Source organism: Danio rerio, chromosome 4 (assembly GCF_052040795.2).
Source record: "Danio rerio strain M-AB ecotype USA chromosome 4, GRCz13ab, whole genome shotgun sequence".
Taxonomy (NCBI): Eukaryota; Metazoa; Chordata; class Actinopteri; order Cypriniformes; family Danionidae; genus Danio; species Danio rerio.
The window spans coordinates 53810001-53832139 of record NC_141024.2 but is presented as its reverse complement, the minus strand read 5'-3'; the positions used below and the strand labels follow the sequence as shown (position 1 = coordinate 53832139).

Genomic DNA, 22139 nt, shown 5'->3' with positions numbered 1-22139 from the left:
GACGCAGCAGGCGTACAGCGTTGAACTAAGAAGACAGGGCTCATTTTTGTCCCCACTGAATCTACTTTTACCACACAGATAATAAATAAAAGGAATAATGAAGACACTGAACACCATTTGACCGTTAAGTTGTACAATATTTATTCAGGACGATTCAGAGTCTTCTGTTTGTTCGAGCGGGCGAGCGCCCTGGCTTTTCCCCCTGGCAGGGCGCCATGGCAGCGTCCTCCTGCTGGTTCCCTCCTGGAAAAGAGACACATAAAGGGCAGTTAGCCAATGCCACACGTTCTGCTGTCCACGCCAAAGAGAATGTGATTTTTACCAGGGGAGAGACGGAAGTCTCTGTCCTCTTGCGCCCTTTCCGCGGGGGGCTTTCAGTGCCCGCTGCCTCCCCATCCTCCTCCTCCTCCTCCTCCACCAGGGCCCTTTCAAAGAGTCTGCGGCGCTCGCGTGCTTGGAGAGGTCCGAGGTGAAGTGCGTAGAACTTATCTGAGGTTGAAGTGTCATGGCACATGAATTGCGCCACCTTGTGGCGATCCTCTGAAGAGTGTGCATTCTTTGCCTGCGTCGGAGAGAGACAGAAGCTTGATTAGGATCGAAGCCGCCGCTGGTAGTTACAGGGGCGTCACAATGCCTACTCACATGGGTCGCGATCGCAGTGCGTACGTCAGTAAAGGTGGGTTTGCCTGGAAGGCCCATACTGAGCCAAGCAGACTGAAAGTACTTGTTCAGGGTCCGACAAGGACTGGCTCTGGAAGTGAAAAAGAAATAGGTAGCCTTGCTCCCTCCGGGGAGACCAGCCCGCAGCGCCAAAAACCTGCGGAACCAGCTGTATTCCTCCCTGTTTAGGGACAGCTGAGCCGCCCCAAAGGCTCTGTTTGTTTTGTGAGTGGTAATCTGCCATCAGAGAACAAGCAGTGAGTGAGTGAGAGAGCATGCTACTGGTGACCCCCACCTTACTTGCGCCATACTCACGTTAATGACATAAGCAGACTCGTCGGGGCTTCTGGAGGCCTCTTCAACCTCCTGGATTGTGAGATTCTGGAAGACTCCACAGCGGTGCCCAGAGATGGAGGTTAGGTAGCCAGTCAGAAAGCCATAGAAGCGCCACTGTTGCCTAGTGCTTGGGTTGGATTCGAGGCTATCTGGTGAAGGACATTAGACAGATTAGACCACCGACGGTTCTATTTCCTTTCTGGGTCACCAACAGCTCTTGGCTGCTGGTGACCTGTTCTCCGGGGCGCCAGCAGCTCAACCAAGAGCTGCTGGTGGCCTGGAGAGGAAATGTTTGTTACTTCTTCAGGGGCACCAGCAGTTCTTGGTTCACCCAGCCACGTCTGTCTGCCCCCGCCGCCCCGGGGGCAGACAGACGTGACTGGATGAACCAAGGGCTGCTGGTGACCCTGAAGAAGAAACAAACATTTCCTTTCCGGGCCACCAGCAGCCCTTGGTTCATCCAGCCACGTTTGTCTGCCCCCGCTGCCCCGCTGCCCCGGGGGCAGACAGACGTGGCTGGATGAACCAAGAACTGCTGGTGACCCTGAAGAAGAAACAAACATTTCCTTTCCGGGCCACCAGCAGCCCTTGGTTCATCCAGCCACGTCTGTCTGCCCCCCTTCCCCCCCGAATGAGTCCCATTCGCGGGGGAGAGGGGCAGACAGACGTGGCTGGATGAACCAAGGGCTGTTGGTGCCCCGGAAGAACGAACAGGGGGAATCGCTGGAACGGCGGAAGGGCTTGCTTACCTAGCAGGGCGGGAATTTTCCTCCCAGCGGTCCGGTGACAGCGCACCAGGCTGGCCTTGGGGATCAGTCGGCTTTCCTTCGCCTGCTTGGTCCTTACCTCGTGCACGACGACACGCCGGCGTATGCCGCGAATGAGGGCTCTGACCTCCCTTCGAATCAGAACCAGAGCCGTGCTGGAGAGCTGACAGGCGGCCGGCGGCGTCTCCGAGAGGTAGTCCAGGAACTGAGCCACGTTCTTCAGATAGTGCTGCCTGGTGGGCTCGGCCATGCGCGTCTGACCTAGCAGGGCGGCCCACGCTCGGATTCGGGCTGGTTGGTTGAGGAAAAGGAAGTTCCCTGGCTCCGCGGTGCCCCTGGCCATGTAACCAAGGAAGGCTTTGATTCTCCCCAGCTTCGAAGTGACGTTGTTCCGCAGGCGCACGGTGGGCTCGCTGCCCAGTTGGTACCCTTCGAACTCCCCCAAGAGAAGGTCTGTGGAACGAGCACAACCAAGAGTCAACTTCCCCGAAGGCACACAGCCAGCAGAGCGACAGTGACGTGCCTGAAATATACTCAACTCAGCGCGGGGACGTGGTCCGGGAGCGGGTAGGCAGTGGGTTCCAAAGCCTCCGGAGGCTCGGGGGGCGTCGGACCTCCGGCCGCCCCTCGCCCGGGAGCCGGTGGTGCAGGAGGCGACCTGGTTCTCCTCGCCCTCTTCCTCCTCCTTCTCCCCCCTTCTCCCTTCCTCAGCTCCCGGTAGAGGCGTGTGATCTGGAGCAGGGTGGACTGCATCTTGGTAACCTGTTTCCCCAGGTCCGTGAGCTGAGCCTGTATGCGCTCGGTGGCGCGTCTGCAGCCGCGGTCGGTGCACGGGCGGCCGGCCTCTGGGCCCTCCGAGTCCCGCTCTCCCTCGGAGGACGATGCTAGCTGGGACACGACGGGGATTGCAGGCTGGGTGGACCGCAGCCACTGCAACTCCCGGGCTACTTTCCGGCGTTTCACCCTCCCCATAGCCTCTTTCCGCGCCGAGGTCGAGAGCTCCACGTGCTGCCTCAAGTGCCTGTCCAGGCGGGCTGGCGTCCTGCGACAGCCCGGGACCGGACACGGCGACTTCCGAGTGTCCACGCGGCCGGCGGCCAGCGCGAGCAGCAGCCGCTTCTCGTCCGCGTTGGTCACCTTGTGAACGGCCGTCAGGTGAGGCACGAGCCGGCTGTAGAAGTTGAAGCATAGGATACATTCAGCCATGACCGTGCTGGAGCCAATGCAGAGGAGGAAAGGGGCCCACACCCCACGTGCGACGGTTGATAAGTGGGCGGAGGCGGCGTCCACTTCTGCGTCATGACGTTGGTGGACCTGTGTTTCTTAAAGGGGAAGGACACCCCCCCGCACCAGGGGGTGTAAGCCGATGCCCTACGGGGATCCTACGGTTCAGGCCTTCTTTTGTTACGACTCTCAAGTAGGGGGGAGAGGGGTGTCCACCTCACTCCCTTCCCCCCTTTTCAAAGGAACCAGAGGGGGGGTGTCCCGTTAAACAATGCACCCCACCGCCCCTTCATCGTTGCCCCGGTCAGCGGTTCGACACCTCTCTCTCTTGTTACGACTCGAGTTGGGGAAGGGGTGTCCCACCTCACTCCCTATCCCCCCTTCATTTTGCTGTTCTGGCCAGCGGGAGCTTTTCCACAGCCTTTCTCGTTCACTTTTTCCACCCCAAAATGCTTTTAAGAGGTTGGGAGAGACAATAGTCATGGAATCTTCAATATGCAAAACCTCCAGTGCATTTAGTAATGGTGAAACCATCTACATTTGCACCATGACTACTGAAACCCCACAATTCGAGGAGGGGGTTACATACTTTCTGAAAAATGTTACCCTTTCACACAGATATGGCCGCCAAAACATATTTTTTGGCAGAACATCTGTAAAATTCAGGGCAGCACCGCTTACTTTAACTTCTGAAGTGGAAAATGCAGCGAGGGAGGCCCTATGCCCTCCCTCAAATGTCATCACAGAGACTGCCGACATCTTTTCCAGAGGAGATTTTCTGACAATTAAAGGGAAGGTGGAAAATGAGAGATACTTCAAAGTCATTTGAATGTAAAGAAAAAATTCAGCATTTCTTGGTTCCTTAAAGTGACAAACCCTCAAAAAGTTGCCTGTAAATGCCTGTATGATTGTTCTTCCTACAACTTCCTCCTGAAAAAAAACAAAAGATAACAAATATTCAGTTAGATAAATTCAGTACATACTATTGTATAATCTAAAGAGCCACATTTCCACTGACAGGTCAGTGCAAGCCAGAGCTTTCATCTATCCAGGTTGGGCCAAGGAAACAAATGACATGTTACTGTTCAGCATAAAATGTTATGTCAATATAAATAGGCCTATGCATTTCAAGTTAATTCATTATATACTTGCGGACTGACTGCTTGCACCATGCATTGAGTGGTCTCGCAACTAACAGAGGGTCGATGACACAGCACACCACCCAAAATATAAAACCACAGAATTTCTATTGTAATAACTCTGTATAAAACATGTTTTATAAAATCATCGTTTTAGTAGACACGGTCAAATATTCAGCCCAAATGCGTCAGAGACGTAAAACATATGAAGTCTTTTCCCTAGAGGCTATATGACATTTATTAGGTCTAGGTAAATTTCCCTTTATTTAAAGGAAAATTTTATGGATGCATATTACCCTGATATCTAAACTAAAGGAAACCTTTTAAGTGTTTCAGGACATGAGAGTAGGTAATAAAATATAGGCTAGTCTGTATATCATTGTGCTCTTCACAAAAGTTACCAACAATCCATATAAAAAAAAAGGCCTATCATACATTTGATAAAAGTAGTTACATTTTTCAGAACAGCATATCTCCACTATCTGATTCTCTACAAAAAAAAAAAACAATTACAATTTAAAATATTATATATTCTTTTAGTAGAGCATTTAGGATATCATTTTTTAAATTATGCCACATCATATACAAACATACATTTTGGTTGAACACATAGAACACCTCTTTTACCAGTAGTTTTTCCTATGCTGTTTGTAAAGCAGTGCAGGAGCCTAATTTTAGAAAAGTTTAGAAAGAATATATATATATATATATATTTTTAGATCAGCCTTTGCAAATGAAAGTGACAATTTTCATTATTCATTTGAGTGAACTGATTTACTCACCCATCACTGCTGTGCTCAAATTTGGCAGATCCAAGCACTGAGGATGACAGAGGTGCAGGGCCTACAAGTCCCAATCCTCGACTTAAGTCTGAAGTGTGGAGAAAATGCACTCAATGTCTCACTTTGGAGGGACATTGCCCTACTGGAGCTTAACAATGGGGATGAGATTGAGCTCTCTCACATGAGAGTTCACATCTGGGAGAGCGGGAAGGGTAAACTCAACTCTTCGACCTACACCACAGCTAAGGTAAAAAAAAATAAATAAATAAATAAACAAATTATTTATATATATATATATATATATATATATATATATATGGAGCAAAACATTTAGTAATATAATAACTTTATATTATTCCTACATTTTCCAAAAAAATATTAAGACTCATTAAAATAAATACATGAAATAATAGAATACATTTGCAAAAGTTGTTACACAGTACTACCCAGCAGCATTATTTTAAGTTTAAGTAAACAAAACCATATGAAACAAAAGTTGAACTTTACTTCAGCTCTTTTTTTACTGAAATCAAGGTTTAAGACTTGACTTGGAAGCATGCAAGTAAAAAGAAATACATGACCAAAAGTTAAAGAAATTAAATTTGTTTAATAATAAATCCGTTTTCAAGTTAGTTAGGAGTTAGGCAATTAAGTTAGACCAGGAGTGCACAAACTTGGTCTTGGATGCCTTGTGTCTACTAGTGTCTGATTGCGGTTAAAAATCGAACTATTCATGACACCAGCAATCCAGGACCAAGTTTGTGCAGCCCTGTGTTTGTTGTTGTTGTTTTTTGTTGTTGTTAAATAAATAGTTAATTTTGTTAATTGTTAGTTTATTTGAGTAAATGTTATTGTAGTTAGTTACAAAATTGTTTCATCATGAATCATTTTTCTAATGAAAAAGTTTGTCTGGTGTTTCACCCACATACACATTTTAAAGTTACCTCAATAATTAATGAACATCCGTTAACCACACGGTAGCGTTAGCACTGAAACCATAGCCTTTCACATCCAAAGAGAAAACATCTGTCAGCAAAAGTAGATTCAGACTTCTGCGCATCTGTTCACGCAGATCTGCCATTAGCGTGTGCCCGTCTATATAAAAGGCCACGCGCGGTCACGAGACAGACTGGGAGAAATCAAACACTGAATTTAAACTTTTAAAAAACCTGAATCAATATTGGAGTTACTTTAGCATGCCAGAGGAAGGACGACATCATGGCTCAACTATTACTGTTAGACAGGTAATGTTCTCTTTTATAACTATTTTAGTCAGGCTAAGCTGATGTTAGATTGTGTTCGATTCAGTGAAAGATTGATGTGATTATTTTTAGTTTCATAAGGTCCTTCCACAGCATGGATGATTTATAGATAGATTTACATTTAGTTTAACAACAAAACATCAGTATATATCGCTTTTCCGCCTAACCTGCTTTATTGAGCTGAAGTTGCTTTTATATTCACATTGGGTCATTTTTGAACGACAGCCTTATTATACTGTGTACCATGCTATTGGTCCAATGGTGGTATAATATCTGGCGGGTGAAGGTTTCTGGCATTTTCTGTCTTTTCAGTGCACAAAGTAATTTGACTTGATGACAATTATTATTATACTTTATTTAATTATGAACAAGGTTTTGAGTTGAAATGTGAAGTCATTAAAGTATCTAAGGTATTGTAAATGGTATCATAAATCATACATTAACCCAACAATTATTTTTACTTTTTTTTTCTCCAGTGACCACCACAGAACAAGTTACGCATAGGTACAAACTTGTACTTAAAACATATAAAAATAATTTAAGCATTCGGTACTGCTTAAAAAGGCACAAGGTGGATAAATCTACCTTATCCCTGACAAGTATAATTGCAGAGGTATGTATGACCACAGATGTTGTAATAATTTTAGTGTTGTTGCTAAGTAGTTAAACACATATTCTTAGAAAATTACAGCCTGATCTAAACATGTTCCAACAAGGCACCTTCCTTTAGGTGATGCATTTATATTTTTGTTAAGATTATTGAGTGATTCATCAGTGCAATGATACTTGGTATGTATACTGCTGCTAATTTATAGTGTTATATTATCTTGTTTTATCTTTTTTGTTCACCCTATCTATATCAGAGCATAAGCTACATACCAGAAAAAATATTCTTTATTGCAATACAGTTCAAAAGCAGCATAAAATACAGCCTCAAGTTAAATAATATTGGAAATAGAAATACTGGATATTCACCTTCTTGAAGAGTTTAGATCCAACCCAACAAAACAAACTACTTTTAATCTGAAAGGGCTCTTGACAACTACTGACAGTAATTATCAATTCAATGAGGTTTGTATAATCTGATATCCTGATATTAATTGGTTTCTATTGCTATACCATTTTGAAATTCTACAAATTACATTTCTGCACTTGTGATTACAGGTGGCAATTGCTTCAGAGGGAGAATTATATCAAATTCCAGCATATGTAAATGGAACAACTCTACAGTGCTATTCCAAAGAATTACAACAGTTCCTCATCTCCTGCCCCAGTCTTGAGACAAAGATCATCACAATGAAGAAGGATCACAAGCTGTTGCCTTTTAAAAACAAGTCCAGGCGTTGATCTTTCTTTCTTTCTTTCTTTCTTTCTTTCTTTCTTTCTTTCTTTCTTTCATATAACTTTCTTTCTTTCAATTGAGGTAATAATTAAGCAGCTTTTTTTTCTCCATCTGTTCAAGTGTATATAATTATTGTGTGATAAAAGTTTGTAAGAAAGTTTGTTTAAGAGTTTGTTAATAAATGTTAATAATAAATAATTGTTATTGAAGTTGATGAAATTCATGTTTTTGCTTGTGCTTATTATGGTATGTGTTACGAACCGCACAGTTTTGCTGCGTGTATGTTCTTTCTGTCTCTCTCTTTCTGTACCGGCCCTGTCATTTTCTCAGGTACCGCCTACTTTGGAGCACTATTGGGTGACAGGACTGCCAATCCTAATCAACCGTGTGACGATGACTTCTCTCTCTGCCAATCGCGTTCGTTGCAGAGCCCTTTAAAAACAGAAGCGGCAACGGGGAGAAATCAGCGGCGGGACATGAGCGGAGGAAGAGGAGGGAGAAGCGGAAGTTACGTCACGGATTCAGAGACAACAACAAGCTGGAGTTCGCGGTATCTGTAACATTTCTTAATAAATAATAACTCTAAGTAAATAAAAGCCATTGCTTGATCTGATCTGTGCTTGTTGTGCAATGAGTAATGTGGTAAACGGAAATAAAAAAAGACTAAAACGAGTGAGAAAGATAATAGGAAAGATCAAACGCAAAATTAAATACCAGGATATAAAGTAATGATGACGTTTGACAAAGGTACAGGGAAACATCTACATCCGATTGGGCTGTCTAAGGCTATAGATAAGCTAATCGGTACAGTTAGCTTGGCAAGATGTTTGGGACAAGGAAGAGTGCTAATAATAGTCAAGGACAGTGCACAAAGAAATAAATTACTTGGGATCAAAGAGATGAACAGAGAAAAGGTAACTTCTAGAGAAATAGGAGTAGCCAAAAATGAGAAAAGGGTAATCGCAGATGTACCAACACATATTTCCAATGAAGAGATCGAGGAAAATATAATAGGAGGTAAAGTAATCAATGTGAGAAGATTGTTTAAAAACGTAAGTGGAGATAGACAAGAAAGTATGAGCATTTTGCTGACATTTGAAGGGAAACTGCCTGAAAAGGTGAAAATGGGATACATCAGTTATACAGTTAGAGAGTACATTCCAAAGCCTTTGAGGTGTTACAAGTGCCAGCAGATTGGTCATGTAGCAGCAGTATGTAGAGGAAAGATGAGATGTGTTAAGTGTGGTGAAGATCATGAATATGATAAATGTACAAATGATCTAAAATGTTGCAATTGTGGGGGTCCGCACAGTGCGGCATATGGAGGATGTGAATTTCAGTTAAAAGCAAAAGAGGTACAGAAATTCAAGATTGAACACAAAGTTTCTTATGCAGAAGCAGTCAAGAGCTGCCAGAAAAAGGAGATAAGAGTGGAGGAAGTAAAGACAGATGGAAAAACAACTAGAAAGGAATACTGAGACTGGGAACAGAAGGGAAAATAAGTGTAATAACAAATGTATAAATGAAAATGACCTCATAATGACAAAAGAGAACTTTTTGGTATTTATTGTCAAAGTGATCAATGTAACAGCTGTAATGACAAGCAGGTCAGCAAAAATCAAAACAATTCTAGATGCTGCAGCGGAGTTTTTAGGAATTACAGGAATTTCTGCCCAAATAATTCATGACATTCTCACTAGATCAGCAATAAATGATGCTTCTCAAATTTCTGATTAGCTTAATGGTTATAAGTATTCTACAATGGAATGCAAGAAGTATAATTGCAAATGGGCAAGAGTTTAAAAATTTTGTTTTAGAGTTAGAATATAAACCAAATGTAATATGTGTACAAGAAACATGGCTTAAACCAAATATTCAGTTTGCTTTACAAGGTTATAAATCAATACGGAAAGACAGGAGAGAGAGTCAAGGAGGAGGGGTAGCTACATTTATAAGGGATGAAATGACTTACAGAGTCTTGGAAAGGTGGAGGAAGTAGAGTGTGTGTGATGGTTGAGGTTTTTTATTGTGGAAATTCACTGGTAATATATAATTTTTATAATCCGTGTAAAAACATTTCAATGAATGCACTTGAAAAGGTTGAAAGAGGAAAAAAAGAACTTTAGTGTGGTGACTTTAATGCTCACAATTGGTTATGGGGGAGTAAAAAAATAGATGAAAATGGGGAAATAATAGAACAATTTATGGAAGAAAGGGCTTTAGTTTGCTTGAACACTGGAGAAGGCACTAGATATAATATAATCGATTATACAGTATCATGTTTAGATCTAACATTCGTTTAGTCAAGAACAGATTGACACACTCACGAAGGAAAACAACTTTTTGAAGGACTCAGTTCACACACTTTCCACTCAGCTCACCTCCGTTGTAAAAGAAAACAAATCGATGAAAGAAAACATTTTGGACTTACAAACACGCAGTATGAGAGACAATCTAGTCTTCACAGGTATCCCGGATCAAACTCCAGACGACCCCGAAAAATTAATCAAGGACTTTATGACAAAACAACTCAAACTACCAGCTGAAACTGTACAAACCATCACCTTTCACCGTGTCCACCGCATCCGTTCGCAACAAAACAGCAACCGTCCCCGTCCAATCATCGCAAAATTCGAACACTACAAACACAAAGAACTGGTTCAAAAACAAGGCAGACAACTTAAAGGTACAACTTACGGACTCAACGAACAATATCCAAAGGACATTCTCGACCGTCGAAAACAACTCTTTCCAATCCGAAAACAAAAAATAAATGAAGGAAAACGGGCAATCATTACAAGGGATAAATTATTCATAGACGGACAACTATTTCGCGATAAGGACATTACCCCATGGCTTTTCTAAACTCATCTCTCACACAATAATACTCAATCTCTCTATACATCTTCCTTAAGTTATGGTTTTGTTATTGCACCTAGGTCTCATCCCTCTCCCACTTTAAAACTTTATGTTGGTATTTACAGTCATTTCTGTTTGGTCAATGTTTTGTTGTGTAAATTTTGTCAACTTCATGTCTAAACTGTATGCATATCAGTCTAATTTTGCATTGTCATACAAACACACACACAGGTACAATATCCCATCTTTTCAAATACATAAGTTACTAATGCAGTACTACCACATGTTACATGATACATTACTGTTATTCACTTATTTATTTAATTTTTTATTATTTTATTAAATGTCACCAATCACATTTCTATCCTGGAACGTCCGTGGACTCGGCTCCCAGGCTAAGAGGATCAAAGTGTTTAATCATTTAAATAAATTACAAGCAGATATATGCCTTCTACAAGATACTCACTTGTCAGATTCTGATCAAAACAAAATTAAATCATCACAATATCATTCATATTCTGCCCACTACAACACAAAACAGAGAGGAGTCGGTATCTTAATAAATAAAAAATATCATTTGTTCATAACACCACAATTACAGACCCAGAGGGACGTTTTGTCATAATTAACATTACAATTAATAATAACTCACTCACAATAGGAAACATATATGGCCCAAATACAGATGACCCATCTTTCTTTCAGAATTTTTTTTTCCGCCATTTCAAATCTTTCTAATTGCCCCGTCATAATAGCAGGTGATTTCAACACAGTTTTAGACCCAACTACAGACAGATCTAATAATATCAGCAATAAACGCATTTGGAAATCTGCAGACACTATAAAACAGTTCATGAGTGATATCGGTCTTGGCGATTGTTGGCGCCTCCAACATCCAGACATTAAAGCATTCTCATTTTATTCACCAGTTCATCATTCGTACTCCCGCATTGACTTTTTTCTCACCAGTAATTCTATTTTATCCAATATTTCTGAATCAAAGATCCACCCAATAATCATTAGTGATCACGCTCCTGTAACATTAAAACTGAATATAACCACCAGACAAAACCCCGTTTCCAGATGGCGATTCAACACCTTTCTTCTTCAAGACCAGGATTTCAACAGTTATTTTAAAAGAGAGTGGTCATGCTTTCTAGAGATAAATGACTCCCCTGAAACATCCCCATCTCTTCTGTGGGAAACAGGAAATGCAGTATTAAGAGGGAAAATAATTTCATACTCTGTTTACAAAAAAAAGAAAGAGAAAGAACATCAAGCTGAACTGGAACAGAAAATTAAAGATCTAGAAGACATTAACATAAATAATCCAACAGAAGAAACACAAGATTTGCTAAGAAAATATAAATCACAATTAAATAAATTAATTAATGCACATACCCAATTCCTTATTCACAGATTACGACAAGAACACTTCCATCATAGTAACAAATCTGGTAAATATCTGGCTAATCAAATCAAACACAATAAAGAAAAAACAACAATATCAGTCATTAAGGACTCAGCGGGGAAACCCACCAACTCACCAGAAGAAATAAATAACATCTTTCAAAAATTTTACAGTAAATTATATTCCCCTGAAAAAAAACCATCACAGGACGAAATTCATTCATTTCTTAGCAAAATCAACTTACCTCAGCTAAATGAACAGCAAATAAATTCTCTTGAATCCCTTTTATCACAACAAGAAATTTCAAATGCACTTAAACTCATGCCTAATAATAAATCACCAGGACCCGATGGTTTCCCTGCTGAGTTCTACAAACACTTTTGGTCAATTTTATCACCACTTTTCATCCGGTTGATTAACGAATCAAAACAAAATTCAAAGCTTCCAGATACCATGAACACAGCTACAATTGCACTCCTCCTCAAACCTAATAAAGACCCAACATTACCGTCAAGCTATCGTCCAATCTCACTAATTAACGTAGACACTAAAATAATTGCTAAAGCACTTTCACATAGAATAGAAAAAATCATGCCATCCATAATCCATCCAGATCAAACCGGTTTTATTAAAGGTAGACAATCATCAAACAATACACGCAGACTCATAAACCTAATACACCACTCATCAATAAACAATAACAATTCTATCATAGTCACCCTCGACGCAGAAAATGCCTTCGATAAAGTAAACTGGAAATTCCTGTTTTCCACATTAGAGAGGTTTGGTTTTGGGGAGTCATTTATTAATTGGATCAAAATTCTCTACACATCACCCTCAGCTACTGTCATTACTAACGGACTAACATCACGCAGCTTCACTCTACACCGGGGAACTAGACAAGGATGTCCACTCTCTCCCTCTTTATTTACCATATTCATTGAACCACTTGCAGCTGCTATCCGTCAAAACAATTATATTAAAGGAATTCAAACTTCAAACATACACCATAAAATAAGTCTTTACGCGGATGACATATTATTATACTTACAAAATCCCCAAACATCATTACAGGAAACAATAAAACTTATTGATACCTTTTCAAATATTTCTGAATATTCAATCAACTGGAACAAATCTGCTATACTCCCATTATATTCCACCAGTGTGGATGTGACATCCCAAACATCACAAATCCCTCTGTGCACTAACTATATCACATATTTGGGTATCAATGTTTCCGCCAGGCTGTCAGAGTTGTTTGCACTTAACTATACTCCGATACTTAAAAAAATAGATGACGACCTGCAACGCTGGATGAACTTACCACTATCCATCATGGGCAGAATATCAGTTACCAAAGTGTCCATTCTCCCAAAAATAAACTATTTATTTTCAATGATTCCAACACAACCCACACATACCTGGTTCAAATCTCTAGACTCAATTATAACAAAATTCTACTGGAAAAATAAAACCCCAAGAATAAAATTGACAACCCTACAGAGACCAAAAACACAAGGAGGATTAGAAGCACCACATTTTTACAACTATTTTCTCGCAAATCAGCTTCAAAACATACGAAAATGGATTAAACCTAACTCATCAGAAGACACATGGCAAGACATTGAACAATCGATTTGCAAAGACATTAAAATTTCAGAATTACCCTTTCACAGTCAATCAATCAAAAAACATCACTGTTTTAAAATGCCGACAATAGAAGCAACTCTGACAGCCTGGTGGAAATTCCATCAGGTCACAAATTCCCCACTCACACCATCTAAATACACCCCAATTTGGAATAATTTCTCTTTTTCCCACACTCCTCGTCAGACAGGGAGAGGGGGTGGGACTGGACTACTAATTTCCAAAGAATGGACATTTACTCTGATAACGTCCCTGCCAACAATCAGCTCCTTTGAATTCCATGCAGTCACCATTATCCACCCCTTCTACATAAATGTGGTTGTCATCTACCGCCCACCAGGTAAATTAGGTCACTTCCTAGATGAACTGGATGTTCTTCTCTCATCTTTTTCTAATTTTGCCACTCCCTTATTGGTGCTAGGTGACTTCAACATTTACGTTGACAAACCGCAAGCTGCAGACTTTCAGACTTTGCTTGCCTCTTTTGACCTAAAAAGAGCACCTACCTCTGCTACCCACAAATCAGGTAATCAGCTAGACCTTATTTACACACGACACTGCTTCACTGATCAAACAATAGTAACTCCACTACAAATATCTGATCATTTCCTTCTGTCTCTCAACATCCACATTACTCCTGAGCCGCCACACACTCCAACACTGGTTACCTTTCGCAGAAACCTACGATCTCTCTCACCCAATAGACTATCCACCATTGTTTCAGACTCTCTTCCTCCATCTCGCAAACTCACTGCACTTGATTCGAACAGTGCCACTAATACACTCTGCTCCACACTAGCATCATGTCTAGACCGATTATGTCCTCTTGCATCCAGGCCAGCCCGTGCCAGTCCTCCTGCACCCTGGCTCTCGGATGCTCTCCGTGAGCATCGCTCAAAACTTCGGGCTGCAGAGAGAATTTGGCGGAAAACTAAAAATCCTGCACATGTCTTAACATACCAAACTCTTCTGTCCTCTTTCTCAGCTGAGGTTACTTCTGCAAAGCAGACGTATTACCGTCTGAAAATCAACAATGCCACTAATCCTCGCCTACTTTTTAAAACATTTTCCTCCCTCCTCTATCCTCCTCCTCCACCCGCATCCTCCACACTTACTACTGATGACTTTGCTACATTCTTTTGCACCAAAACTGCAAAAATCAATGCTCAATTTGCTGCACCTACAACAAACACGCAAGATACAACACCAACACCACACACACTCACCTCTTTTTCTCAGCTCTCTGAGTCTGAGGTGTCCAAACTTGTGCTATCTAGCCATGCAACCACCTGTCCACTCGATCCCATTCCCTCTCATCTCTTGCAAGCCATCTCTCCTGCAGTCATACCAACACTGACTCACATAATTAACACATCTCTTGACTCTGGTTTATTCCCCACTACATTTAAGCAGGCTAGGGTAACCCCACTGCTAAAGAAACCCAACCTGGACCATACGCTACTTGAAAACTACAGACCAGTATCCCTGCTTCCATTCATGGCCAAGATTCTGGAGAAAGTAGTGTTCAATCAAGTTCTGGACTTTCTTACTCAAAACAATCTCATGGACAACAAGCAATCCGGCTTTAAGAAAGGCCACTCAACTGAGACTGCCCTGCTCTCTGTCGTGGAGGATCTCAGACTGGCTAAAGCAGACTCTAAATCATCAGTCCTCATTTTGCTGGACTTGTCAGCTGCTTTTGACACTGTCAACCACCAGATCCTGCTATCTACGCTTGAGTCACTGGGCGTTGCGGGCACTGTTATACAATGGTTTAGATCTTACCTCTCTGACAGGTCATTCAGGGTGTCTTGGAGGGGAGAGGTGTCCAACCTACAGCATCTAAACACTGAGGTACCTCAAGGCTCTGTTCTTGGGCCACTTCTCTTCTCCATCTACACATCATCTCTAGGACCAGTCATCCAGAGACATGGATTCTCCTACCACTGCTATGCTGATGATACCCAGCTATACCTCTCTTTTCATCCTGATGATCCCTCGGTTCCAGCTCGTATCTCAGCCTGCCTGTTGGATATTTCACACTGGATGAAAGATCATCACCTTCAGCTGAACCTCGCAAAAACGAAATGCTTGTAGTTTCTGCCAACCCGACTCTACACCATAACTTTTTAATCCAGATGGATGGGGCAACCATTACTGCATCCAAAATGGTGAAAAGCCTTGGAGTAACGATTGATGACCAACTAAACTTCTCTGAACACATTTCTAGAACTGCTCGATCGTGCAGATTTGCACTCTATAACATCAGAAAGATCCGACCCTTCTTATCTGAACATGCAGCTCAACTCCTTGTTCAAGCTCTTGTTCTCTCCAAACTGGATTACTGCAACTCTCTACTAGCTGGGCTTCCAGCTAACTCTATCAAACCTCTTCAGCTGCTCCAGAATGCAGCAGCACGAGTTGTCTTCAATGAACCTAAACGAGCACATGTCACTCCGCTGCTAGTCCGTTTGCACTGGCTGCCAGTTGCTGCTCGCATCAAATTCAAAACTCTGATGTTTGCCTACAAAGTGACTTCTGGCCTAGCACCTTCTTATCTGCACTCACTTCTGCAGATCTATGTGCCCTCCAGAAACTTGCGTTCTGTGAATGAACGTCGCCTCGTGGTTCCATCCCAAAGAGGGAAAAAATCACTTTCGCGAACGCTCACGCTCAATCTGCCCAGTTGGTGGAATGAACTCCCTAACTGCATCAGAACAGCAGAGTCACTCGCTATTTTCAAGAAACGACTAAAAACTCAACTATTTAGTCTCCACTTCACTTCCTAATTTGCAATTGCCTCTTTGAATATCACACTAACTGTACAAAAAAAAAAAAACTACTAATACTTCCCTTCTTAGACTTTACAGACCTGAAACTTGCCTTTAGTACTTATTCATTGTTGCTCTTAGTTGTGTAAATTGCTTCCTTGTCCTCATTTGTAAGTCGCTTTGGATAAAAGCGTCTGCTAAATGACTAAATGTAAATGTAAATTAGCGGACACTTTTGTCCAAAGCGACATACAATAGTGGAGGTAGTCAACAAGACGAGGCAATGCATACGAAAAAAGGGCTATTTATTCCAAGTAATTTGTTTGTGCTCAGAGAATTTAGTGCTGGAGTAGGAGTTTCGTTTTCTTTAGAGAGAGGGATATTCACCGGGGTTCGGGTGTACTCTGAAGAGATGGGTGTTAGCTGTCGTTTGAAGGACACCAGTGTATCCGTAATCCGAGTGGGAATGGGAAGGTGATTCCACCAGCGTAGAACATTGAATGAAAACATTGTGGAAAGTGACTTTCCGTCTCTCTGCGCTGGCACCACAAGACAGTGCTCTCACCCTAACCGGAGGCTCCTGTGGTTATCACGATGGCTTTACAAGCGGAGGGTCTTCTGTTAGAAACTGGGCGGAAACATTCAGATTTGCTTTTACGCACATTCTCAATTGGCTCTCTGCTCACTGGATGATCCACGATACAAGGGCATGGATCTGTCAAATGTCATGACTTGACGCTGTACGAGGATTTGACGAAAAAAATGCCCTGCAAACCTTAAAAAGCAACGCCATCCCAGGACAATTCTTTTGATCCCCTTTCAGTGCACTTGCATTAAAGCCCGCGTGATGCGGCACTTTGTCAGTGTTACTGTATCATTCGGACATGGGGGCAGAGAGTTAAAGACTTCAGCCTGAGCACACTGCCGCAGGCTCGGTTTGTCAGAAGTGGGATTCGAACCCACGCCTCCAGGGGAGACTGCGACCTGAACGCAGCGCCTTAGACCGCTCGGCCATCCTGACATGCAAGCTTGGCAGGAGCTGTCTCCTGGGAGCCGCACCGCAGTACCGTGACATGGAATCTGGTGTTTCACAGCTTGCCTAGCTCCGGCTGTCCAGCTCATTGGCGCAGCAGGCAGCTAAGCTGTGCTCGCCTCCTAGGGCTGCGCCTAGTTTCAATAGCCAACACTTGACAGCTGTCATTGCTTACGGCCACACCACCCTGAGGGGGCTATAGAGCAAACAGGAAGTGAGTTGGCAGCAGTAAGGAGAGAAAGGCTCTCCCCATTTTGTTTGTCTACCTTTTTGTTTATTGACCTTGAGTGTTTTTGTTTGTTTGTTTTCTTTTTGTCTTTAAAAACCACCTAACAGCAGCATTTTGCTGACTGACGGGTGGTTATGTAGTGTGTTTTATTTTTAATCATGGACAGATTCCCCGGCAACGACATGGAAATGGAGGGACTTGCAAGAGAGGATAAAGAAAATGGACTGGATAATAGACGAAGAGATAAAGAAAATGGACTTGGCAACAGACAAAGAGATAAATAAAATGAAGAGCCCGGCCAACGAAGAGGTGAGAAAGGTAAGGATAAGCAAGAGGTACAAAGAAGAGTATGCACAAAGGAAGCAACAGTAACTGTAGAAGTAGAAAATGTAAAAGATGCAAGAAGATTTGATATAACCAAAGCAGTCACGGAGCTGATCGGAGAAGGAAGAATTCTGGCGGTGAGACCCAAACAAACAAAGGGAGTATGAAGTAACAATGGAGACTGAAGATGACACCGAAATTTTAATAGACAATGGATTGACAATTAAAGGAGTGAAATCTGAAGTACGGAGGTTACAAAACAGAGACTATGTTGTTTCGTTCAAGCATCTGCCTGTTTACCTAGCAGATGAAGAAATTTTAAGCAAGCTAGAGAGATGGGGAATTTTCCCCGTATCTAAAATTAAAAGAAGATTGTATCCTGGCACAAACATAGAAGACGGAACAAGGTTTGTAAAAAACAGATTTCCGGAAGAGATGGTCTCCTTACCATACAGTACCAAAATCGAGACGGCGGAAGGGCCACAGCACTTTAGAGTCATGCACACCAATCGGGTAAAAACCTGTCGACTATGCATGAGCTCAGAAAATGTGATGAAGGAACGCCCAGAATTCAGGTGCTTCAAATGTGACGAAAGGGGACATTTCGCAAGGACCTGTACAGCTGTGTCGGGCCAGGATTGTAAATTGGCCCTGATACCTGCAGGGAGCTTGTCACGCTGAGTTGGCTTTGTCCGCTCGATTGACCAACGCGTACGCCTTGTTTTATCCTTGCAGGCCTAACTTCGCTGGTGATAGCGCTTGTGGGGTTTCTGTAGTGTAGTGGTCATCACGTTCGCCTAACACGCGAAAGGTCCTCGGTTCGAAACCGAGCAGGAACAGTGCTCTTCTTTTGGCGAGAAAATAATAGCATCCACTGCCGCACCAGCAATGATCGTCGACAGGCACCCAATCAAAAAGGGTTATCTGCTTGGTTAGCCTGAAGGTTTCCGTAGTGTAGTGGTTATCACGTTCGCCTCACACGCGAAAGGTCCCCAGTTCGAAACTGGGCGGAAACAACCTCTGGCTTTTATGACAATTGTCAAATCAGGCTTCTGTTGAGTACTGACGTTCACTGAAAACATTCTTTCTGCAGAGCGGTGTGAGGCTAGAAGTTTGAATTCAGCTCAGTGTTTACCGCCCCTCGCGGTGTCGCAAACTTGCGTAGAATCTGATTTCTTTTAGCTTTGTGTTGTGCATGAGCAGGTGGCCAGTGCGTTTGCTGGCCCTTCACGGTGCAGACCGTACAAGACAGCTCTATAAAAAAAGACTATAAATACTTGAAGCAGCACGGGCCTATTGGTTTCCGTAGTGTAGTGTTTATCATGTTTGCATTACACGCTAAAGGTCTCCTGTTCGAAACTGGGCGGAAGCATACAATTAGCGGACACTTTTGTCCAAAGCGACATACAATAGTGGAGGTAGTCAACAAGACGAGGCAATGCATACGAAAAAAGGGCTATTTATTCCAAGTAATTTGTTTGTGCTCAGAGAATTTAGTGCTGGAGTAGGAGTTTCGTTTTCTTTAGAGAGAGGGATATTCACCGGGGTTCGGGTGTACTCTGAAGAGATGGGTGTTAGCTGTCGTTTGAAGGACACCAGTGTATCCGTAATCCGAGTGGGAATGGGAAGGTGATTCCACCAGCGTAGAACATTGAATGAAAACATTGTGGAAAGTGACTTTCCGTCTCTCTGCGCTGGCACCACAAGACAGTGCTCTCACCCTAACCGGAGGCTCCTGTGGTTATCACGATGGCTTTACAAGCGGAGGGTCTCCTGTTAGAAACTGGGCGGAAACATTCAGATTTGCTTTTACGCACATTCTCAATTGGCTCTCTGCTCACTGGATGATCCACGATACAAGGGCATGGATCTGTCAAATGTCATGACTTGACGCTGTACGAGGATTTGACGAAAAAAATGCCCTGCAAACCTTAAAAAGCAACGCCATCCCAGGACAATTCTTTTGATCCCCTTTCAGTGCACTTGCATTAAAGCCCGCGTGATGCGGCACTTTGTCAGTGTTACTGTATCATTCGGACATGGGGGCAGAGAGTTAAAGACTTCAGCCTGAGCGCACTGCTGCAGGCTCGGTTTGTCAGAAGTGGGATTTGAACCCACGCCTCCAGGGGAGACCGCGACCTGAACGCAGCGCCTTAGACCACTCGGCCATCCTGACATGCAAGCTCGGCAGGAGCTGTCTCCTGGGAGCCGCACCGCAGTACCGTGACATGGAATCTGGTGTTTCACAGCTTGCCCAGCTCCGGCTGTCCAGCTCATTGGCGCAGCAGGCAGCTAAGCTGTGCTCGCCTTCTGGGGCTGCGCCTAGTTTCAATAGCCAACACTTGACAGCTGTCATTGCTTACGGCCACACCACCCTGAGGGGACTATAGAGCAAACAGGAAGTGAGTTGGCAGCAGTAAGGAGAGAAAGGCTCTCCCCATTTTGTTTGTCTACCTTTTTGTTTATTGACCTTGAGTGTTTTTGTTTGTTTGTTTTCTTTTTGTCTTTAAAAACCACCTAACAGCAGCATTTTGCTGACTGACGGGTGGTTATGTAGTGTGTTTTATTTTTAATCATGGACAGATTCCCCGGCAACGACATGGAAATGGAGGGACTTGCACGAAAGGATAAAGAAAATGGACTGGATAATAGACGAAGAGATAAAGAAAATGGACTTGACAACAGACAAAGAGATAAATTAAATGAAGAGCCCGGCCAACGATGAGGGGAAAAAGGTAAGCAAGAGGTACAAAGAAGAGTATGCACAAAGGAAGCAACAGTAACTGTAGAAGTAGAAAATGTAAAAGATGCAAGAAGATTTGATATAATCAAAGCAGTCACGGAGCTGATTGGAGAAGGAAGAATTCTGGCGGTGAGACCCAAACAAACAAAGGGAGTATGAAGTAACAGTGGAGACTGAAGATGACACCAAAATTTTAATAGACAATGGATTGACAATTAAAGGAGTGAAATCTGAAGTACGGAGGTTACAAAACAGAGACTATGTTGTTTCGTTTAAGCATCTGCCTGTTTACCTAGCAGATGAAGAAATTTTAAGCAAGCTAGAGAGATGGGGAGTTTTCCCCATATCTAAAATTAAAAGAAGATTGTACCCTGGCACAAACATAGAAGATGGAACAAGGTTTGTAAAAAACAGATTTTCGGAAAAGATGGTCTCCTTACCATACAGTACCAAAATCGAGACGGCGGAAGGGCCACAGCACTTTAGAGTCATGCACACCAATCAGGTATAAACCTGTCGACTATGCATGAGCTCAGAAAATGTGAAGAAGGAACGCCCAGAATTCAGGTGACATTTCGCAAGGACCTGTACAGCTGTGTCGGGCCCGGATTGTAAATTGGCCCTAATACCTGCAGGAAGCTTGTCACGCTGAGTTGGCTTTGTCCGCTCGATTGACCAACGCGTACGCCTTGTTTTATCCCTGCACGCCTAACTTCGCTGGTGAGAGCACTTGTGGGGTTTCTGTAGTGTAGTGGTCATCACGTTCGCCTAACACGCGAAAGGTCCTCGGTTCGAAACCGAGCAGAAACAGTGCTCTTCTTTTGGCAAGAAAATAATAGCATCCACTGCCGCACCAGCAATGATCGTCGACAGGCACTGAAGAAGATTTTATTCTCTCTGTATGAAGTATTTTCTAAGTGTAAAGCAGTTAATTTTCACTTCACAAAATGTATGTAGTGTTTGCAGCAAACATGCCAGCCTGTGTTAAAAATACAGCGATATGTCTGTGTAAGATGAGTATGCCTGCACAGGAGCAACACTAGGAGAAGGCTGAGTGACTGATTGTGTAGAATAACTGAATATGTAAAACACTGATCATATATGTTAAATACTTGTATGAAGCTATATGTGTCAGAAGTTAGAATAACATATTATCAAGTAAGAGTAACATATTATCAAGTTATTATCCTATCATAACAATGTATGTAAACCCTTAGTTCCTTTGCATAAGTTGCATCTATACTTTGCTGACTTAGACCTGTAACATCTCTGTTGACATGAGCTAGTGGGCTGAGAGCCAAGAATAGCAGGACCCCTTAGACTAGAAAACCTATTCAAAAATGGTCAAGAGTTAAAAAGAGACACAAAGGGGTGTGTCATAATTACCTGTATAAAGATTATGGAGAACTAAGATACTTTAGAAGGAGCAGGAGAGACTTCAGAATGCTCTGGGGTCTGCTCTGCTCTTTCTCGGCTTTATTATGGAGAATAAAGTCTATTTTCTGATATTCAAAACCTCCGGTCTTATAATTTCTAATTGATGAGAAGTCGAATTCACGACATGACCCGGTTCAACCCGGGGATGCTGCGGCCACAACGCAGAGTAC

At 42.7% G+C, this 22139-nt stretch overlaps 2 protein-coding genes and 5 non-coding genes across 8 annotated transcripts; 4 read left to right on the top strand and 3 right to left on the bottom strand.

Moving 5' to 3' along the window:
- Positions 1 to 116: 116 nt before the first annotated feature.
- Positions 117 to 5144, bottom strand: LOC141381649 (uncharacterized). 2 transcript variants are annotated; one of them, XM_087248603.2, is made up of 8 exons: positions 4909 to 5144; positions 3864 to 3917; positions 2303 to 3765; positions 1746 to 2216; positions 976 to 1145; positions 643 to 897; positions 323 to 562; positions 117 to 243 (listed from the first exon to the last, which is right to left on the bottom strand). In XM_087248603.2, exons 3-8 carry the CDS (start codon positions 2967 to 2969, stop codon positions 145 to 147), a joined length of 1902 nt encoding a protein of 633 aa, XP_087104729.1. In that variant the 5' UTR covers positions 2970 to 3765; positions 3864 to 3917; positions 4909 to 5144; the 3' UTR covers positions 117 to 144. The 2 variants fall into 2 exon arrangements, with proteins under 2 accessions (XP_087104729.1, XP_087104728.1); XM_087248602.2 differs by having other exon boundaries at positions 1746 to 3765.
- Positions 3535 to 16419, top strand: LOC147844933 (uncharacterized). The gene is made up of 4 exons (XM_088649904.1): positions 3535 to 3807; positions 4937 to 5155; positions 6647 to 6783; positions 7335 to 16419. The coding sequence occupies exons 1-3, from the start codon at positions 3535 to 3537 to the stop codon at positions 6647 to 6649; spliced, it is 495 nt and encodes a 164-aa protein (XP_088506030.1). The 3' UTR covers positions 6650 to 6783; positions 7335 to 16419.
- A 722-nt stretch (positions 16420 to 17141) lies between these two features.
- trnal-cag (transfer RNA leucine (anticodon CAG)) lies at positions 17142 to 17224 on the bottom strand. The gene has a single exon. It is a non-coding gene; the product is annotated as a tRNA-Leu (tRNA).
- A 1331-nt stretch (positions 17225 to 18555) lies between these two features.
- On the top strand, positions 18556 to 18628 carry trnav-aac (transfer RNA valine (anticodon AAC)). Its single transcript has one exon. It is a non-coding gene; the product is annotated as a tRNA-Val (tRNA).
- Positions 18629 to 18732: 104 nt separating this feature from the next.
- trnav-cac (transfer RNA valine (anticodon CAC)) lies at positions 18733 to 18805 on the top strand. Its single transcript has one exon. It is a non-coding gene; the product is annotated as a tRNA-Val (tRNA).
- Positions 18806 to 19882: 1077 nt separating this feature from the next.
- Positions 19883 to 19965, bottom strand: trnal-cag (transfer RNA leucine (anticodon CAG)). Its single transcript has one exon. It is a non-coding gene; the product is annotated as a tRNA-Leu (tRNA).
- A 1304-nt stretch (positions 19966 to 21269) lies between these two features.
- trnav-aac (transfer RNA valine (anticodon AAC)) lies at positions 21270 to 21342 on the top strand. The gene has a single exon. It is a non-coding gene; the product is annotated as a tRNA-Val (tRNA).
- Positions 21343 to 22139: the final 797 nt, after the last annotated feature.

Excerpts from the sequence above, each read along its gene's own strand:
- LOC141381649 (XM_087248602.2), bottom strand. The coding sequence starts at position 2,961 with ATGTATCCTATGCTTCAACTTCTACAGCCGGCTCGTGCCTCACCTGAC. Across the intron at positions 1,146-1,745 it reads GAAAATTCCCGCCCTGCTAG|ATAGCCTCGAATCCAACCCA; the intron begins GTAAGCAAGCCC and ends GTCCTTCACCAG. Across the intron at positions 244-322 it reads AGACTTCCGTCTCTCCCCTG|GAGGGAACCAGCAGGAGGAC; the intron begins GTAAAAATCACA and ends TCTCTTTTCCAG.
- LOC147844933 (XM_088649904.1), top strand. The coding sequence starts at position 3,535 with ATGACTACTGAAACCCCACAATTCGAGGAGGGGGTTACATACTTTCTG. Across the intron at positions 3,808-4,936 it reads AAAATGAGAGATACTTCAAA|ATCCAAGCACTGAGGATGAC; the intron begins GTCATTTGAATG and ends CAAATTTGGCAG.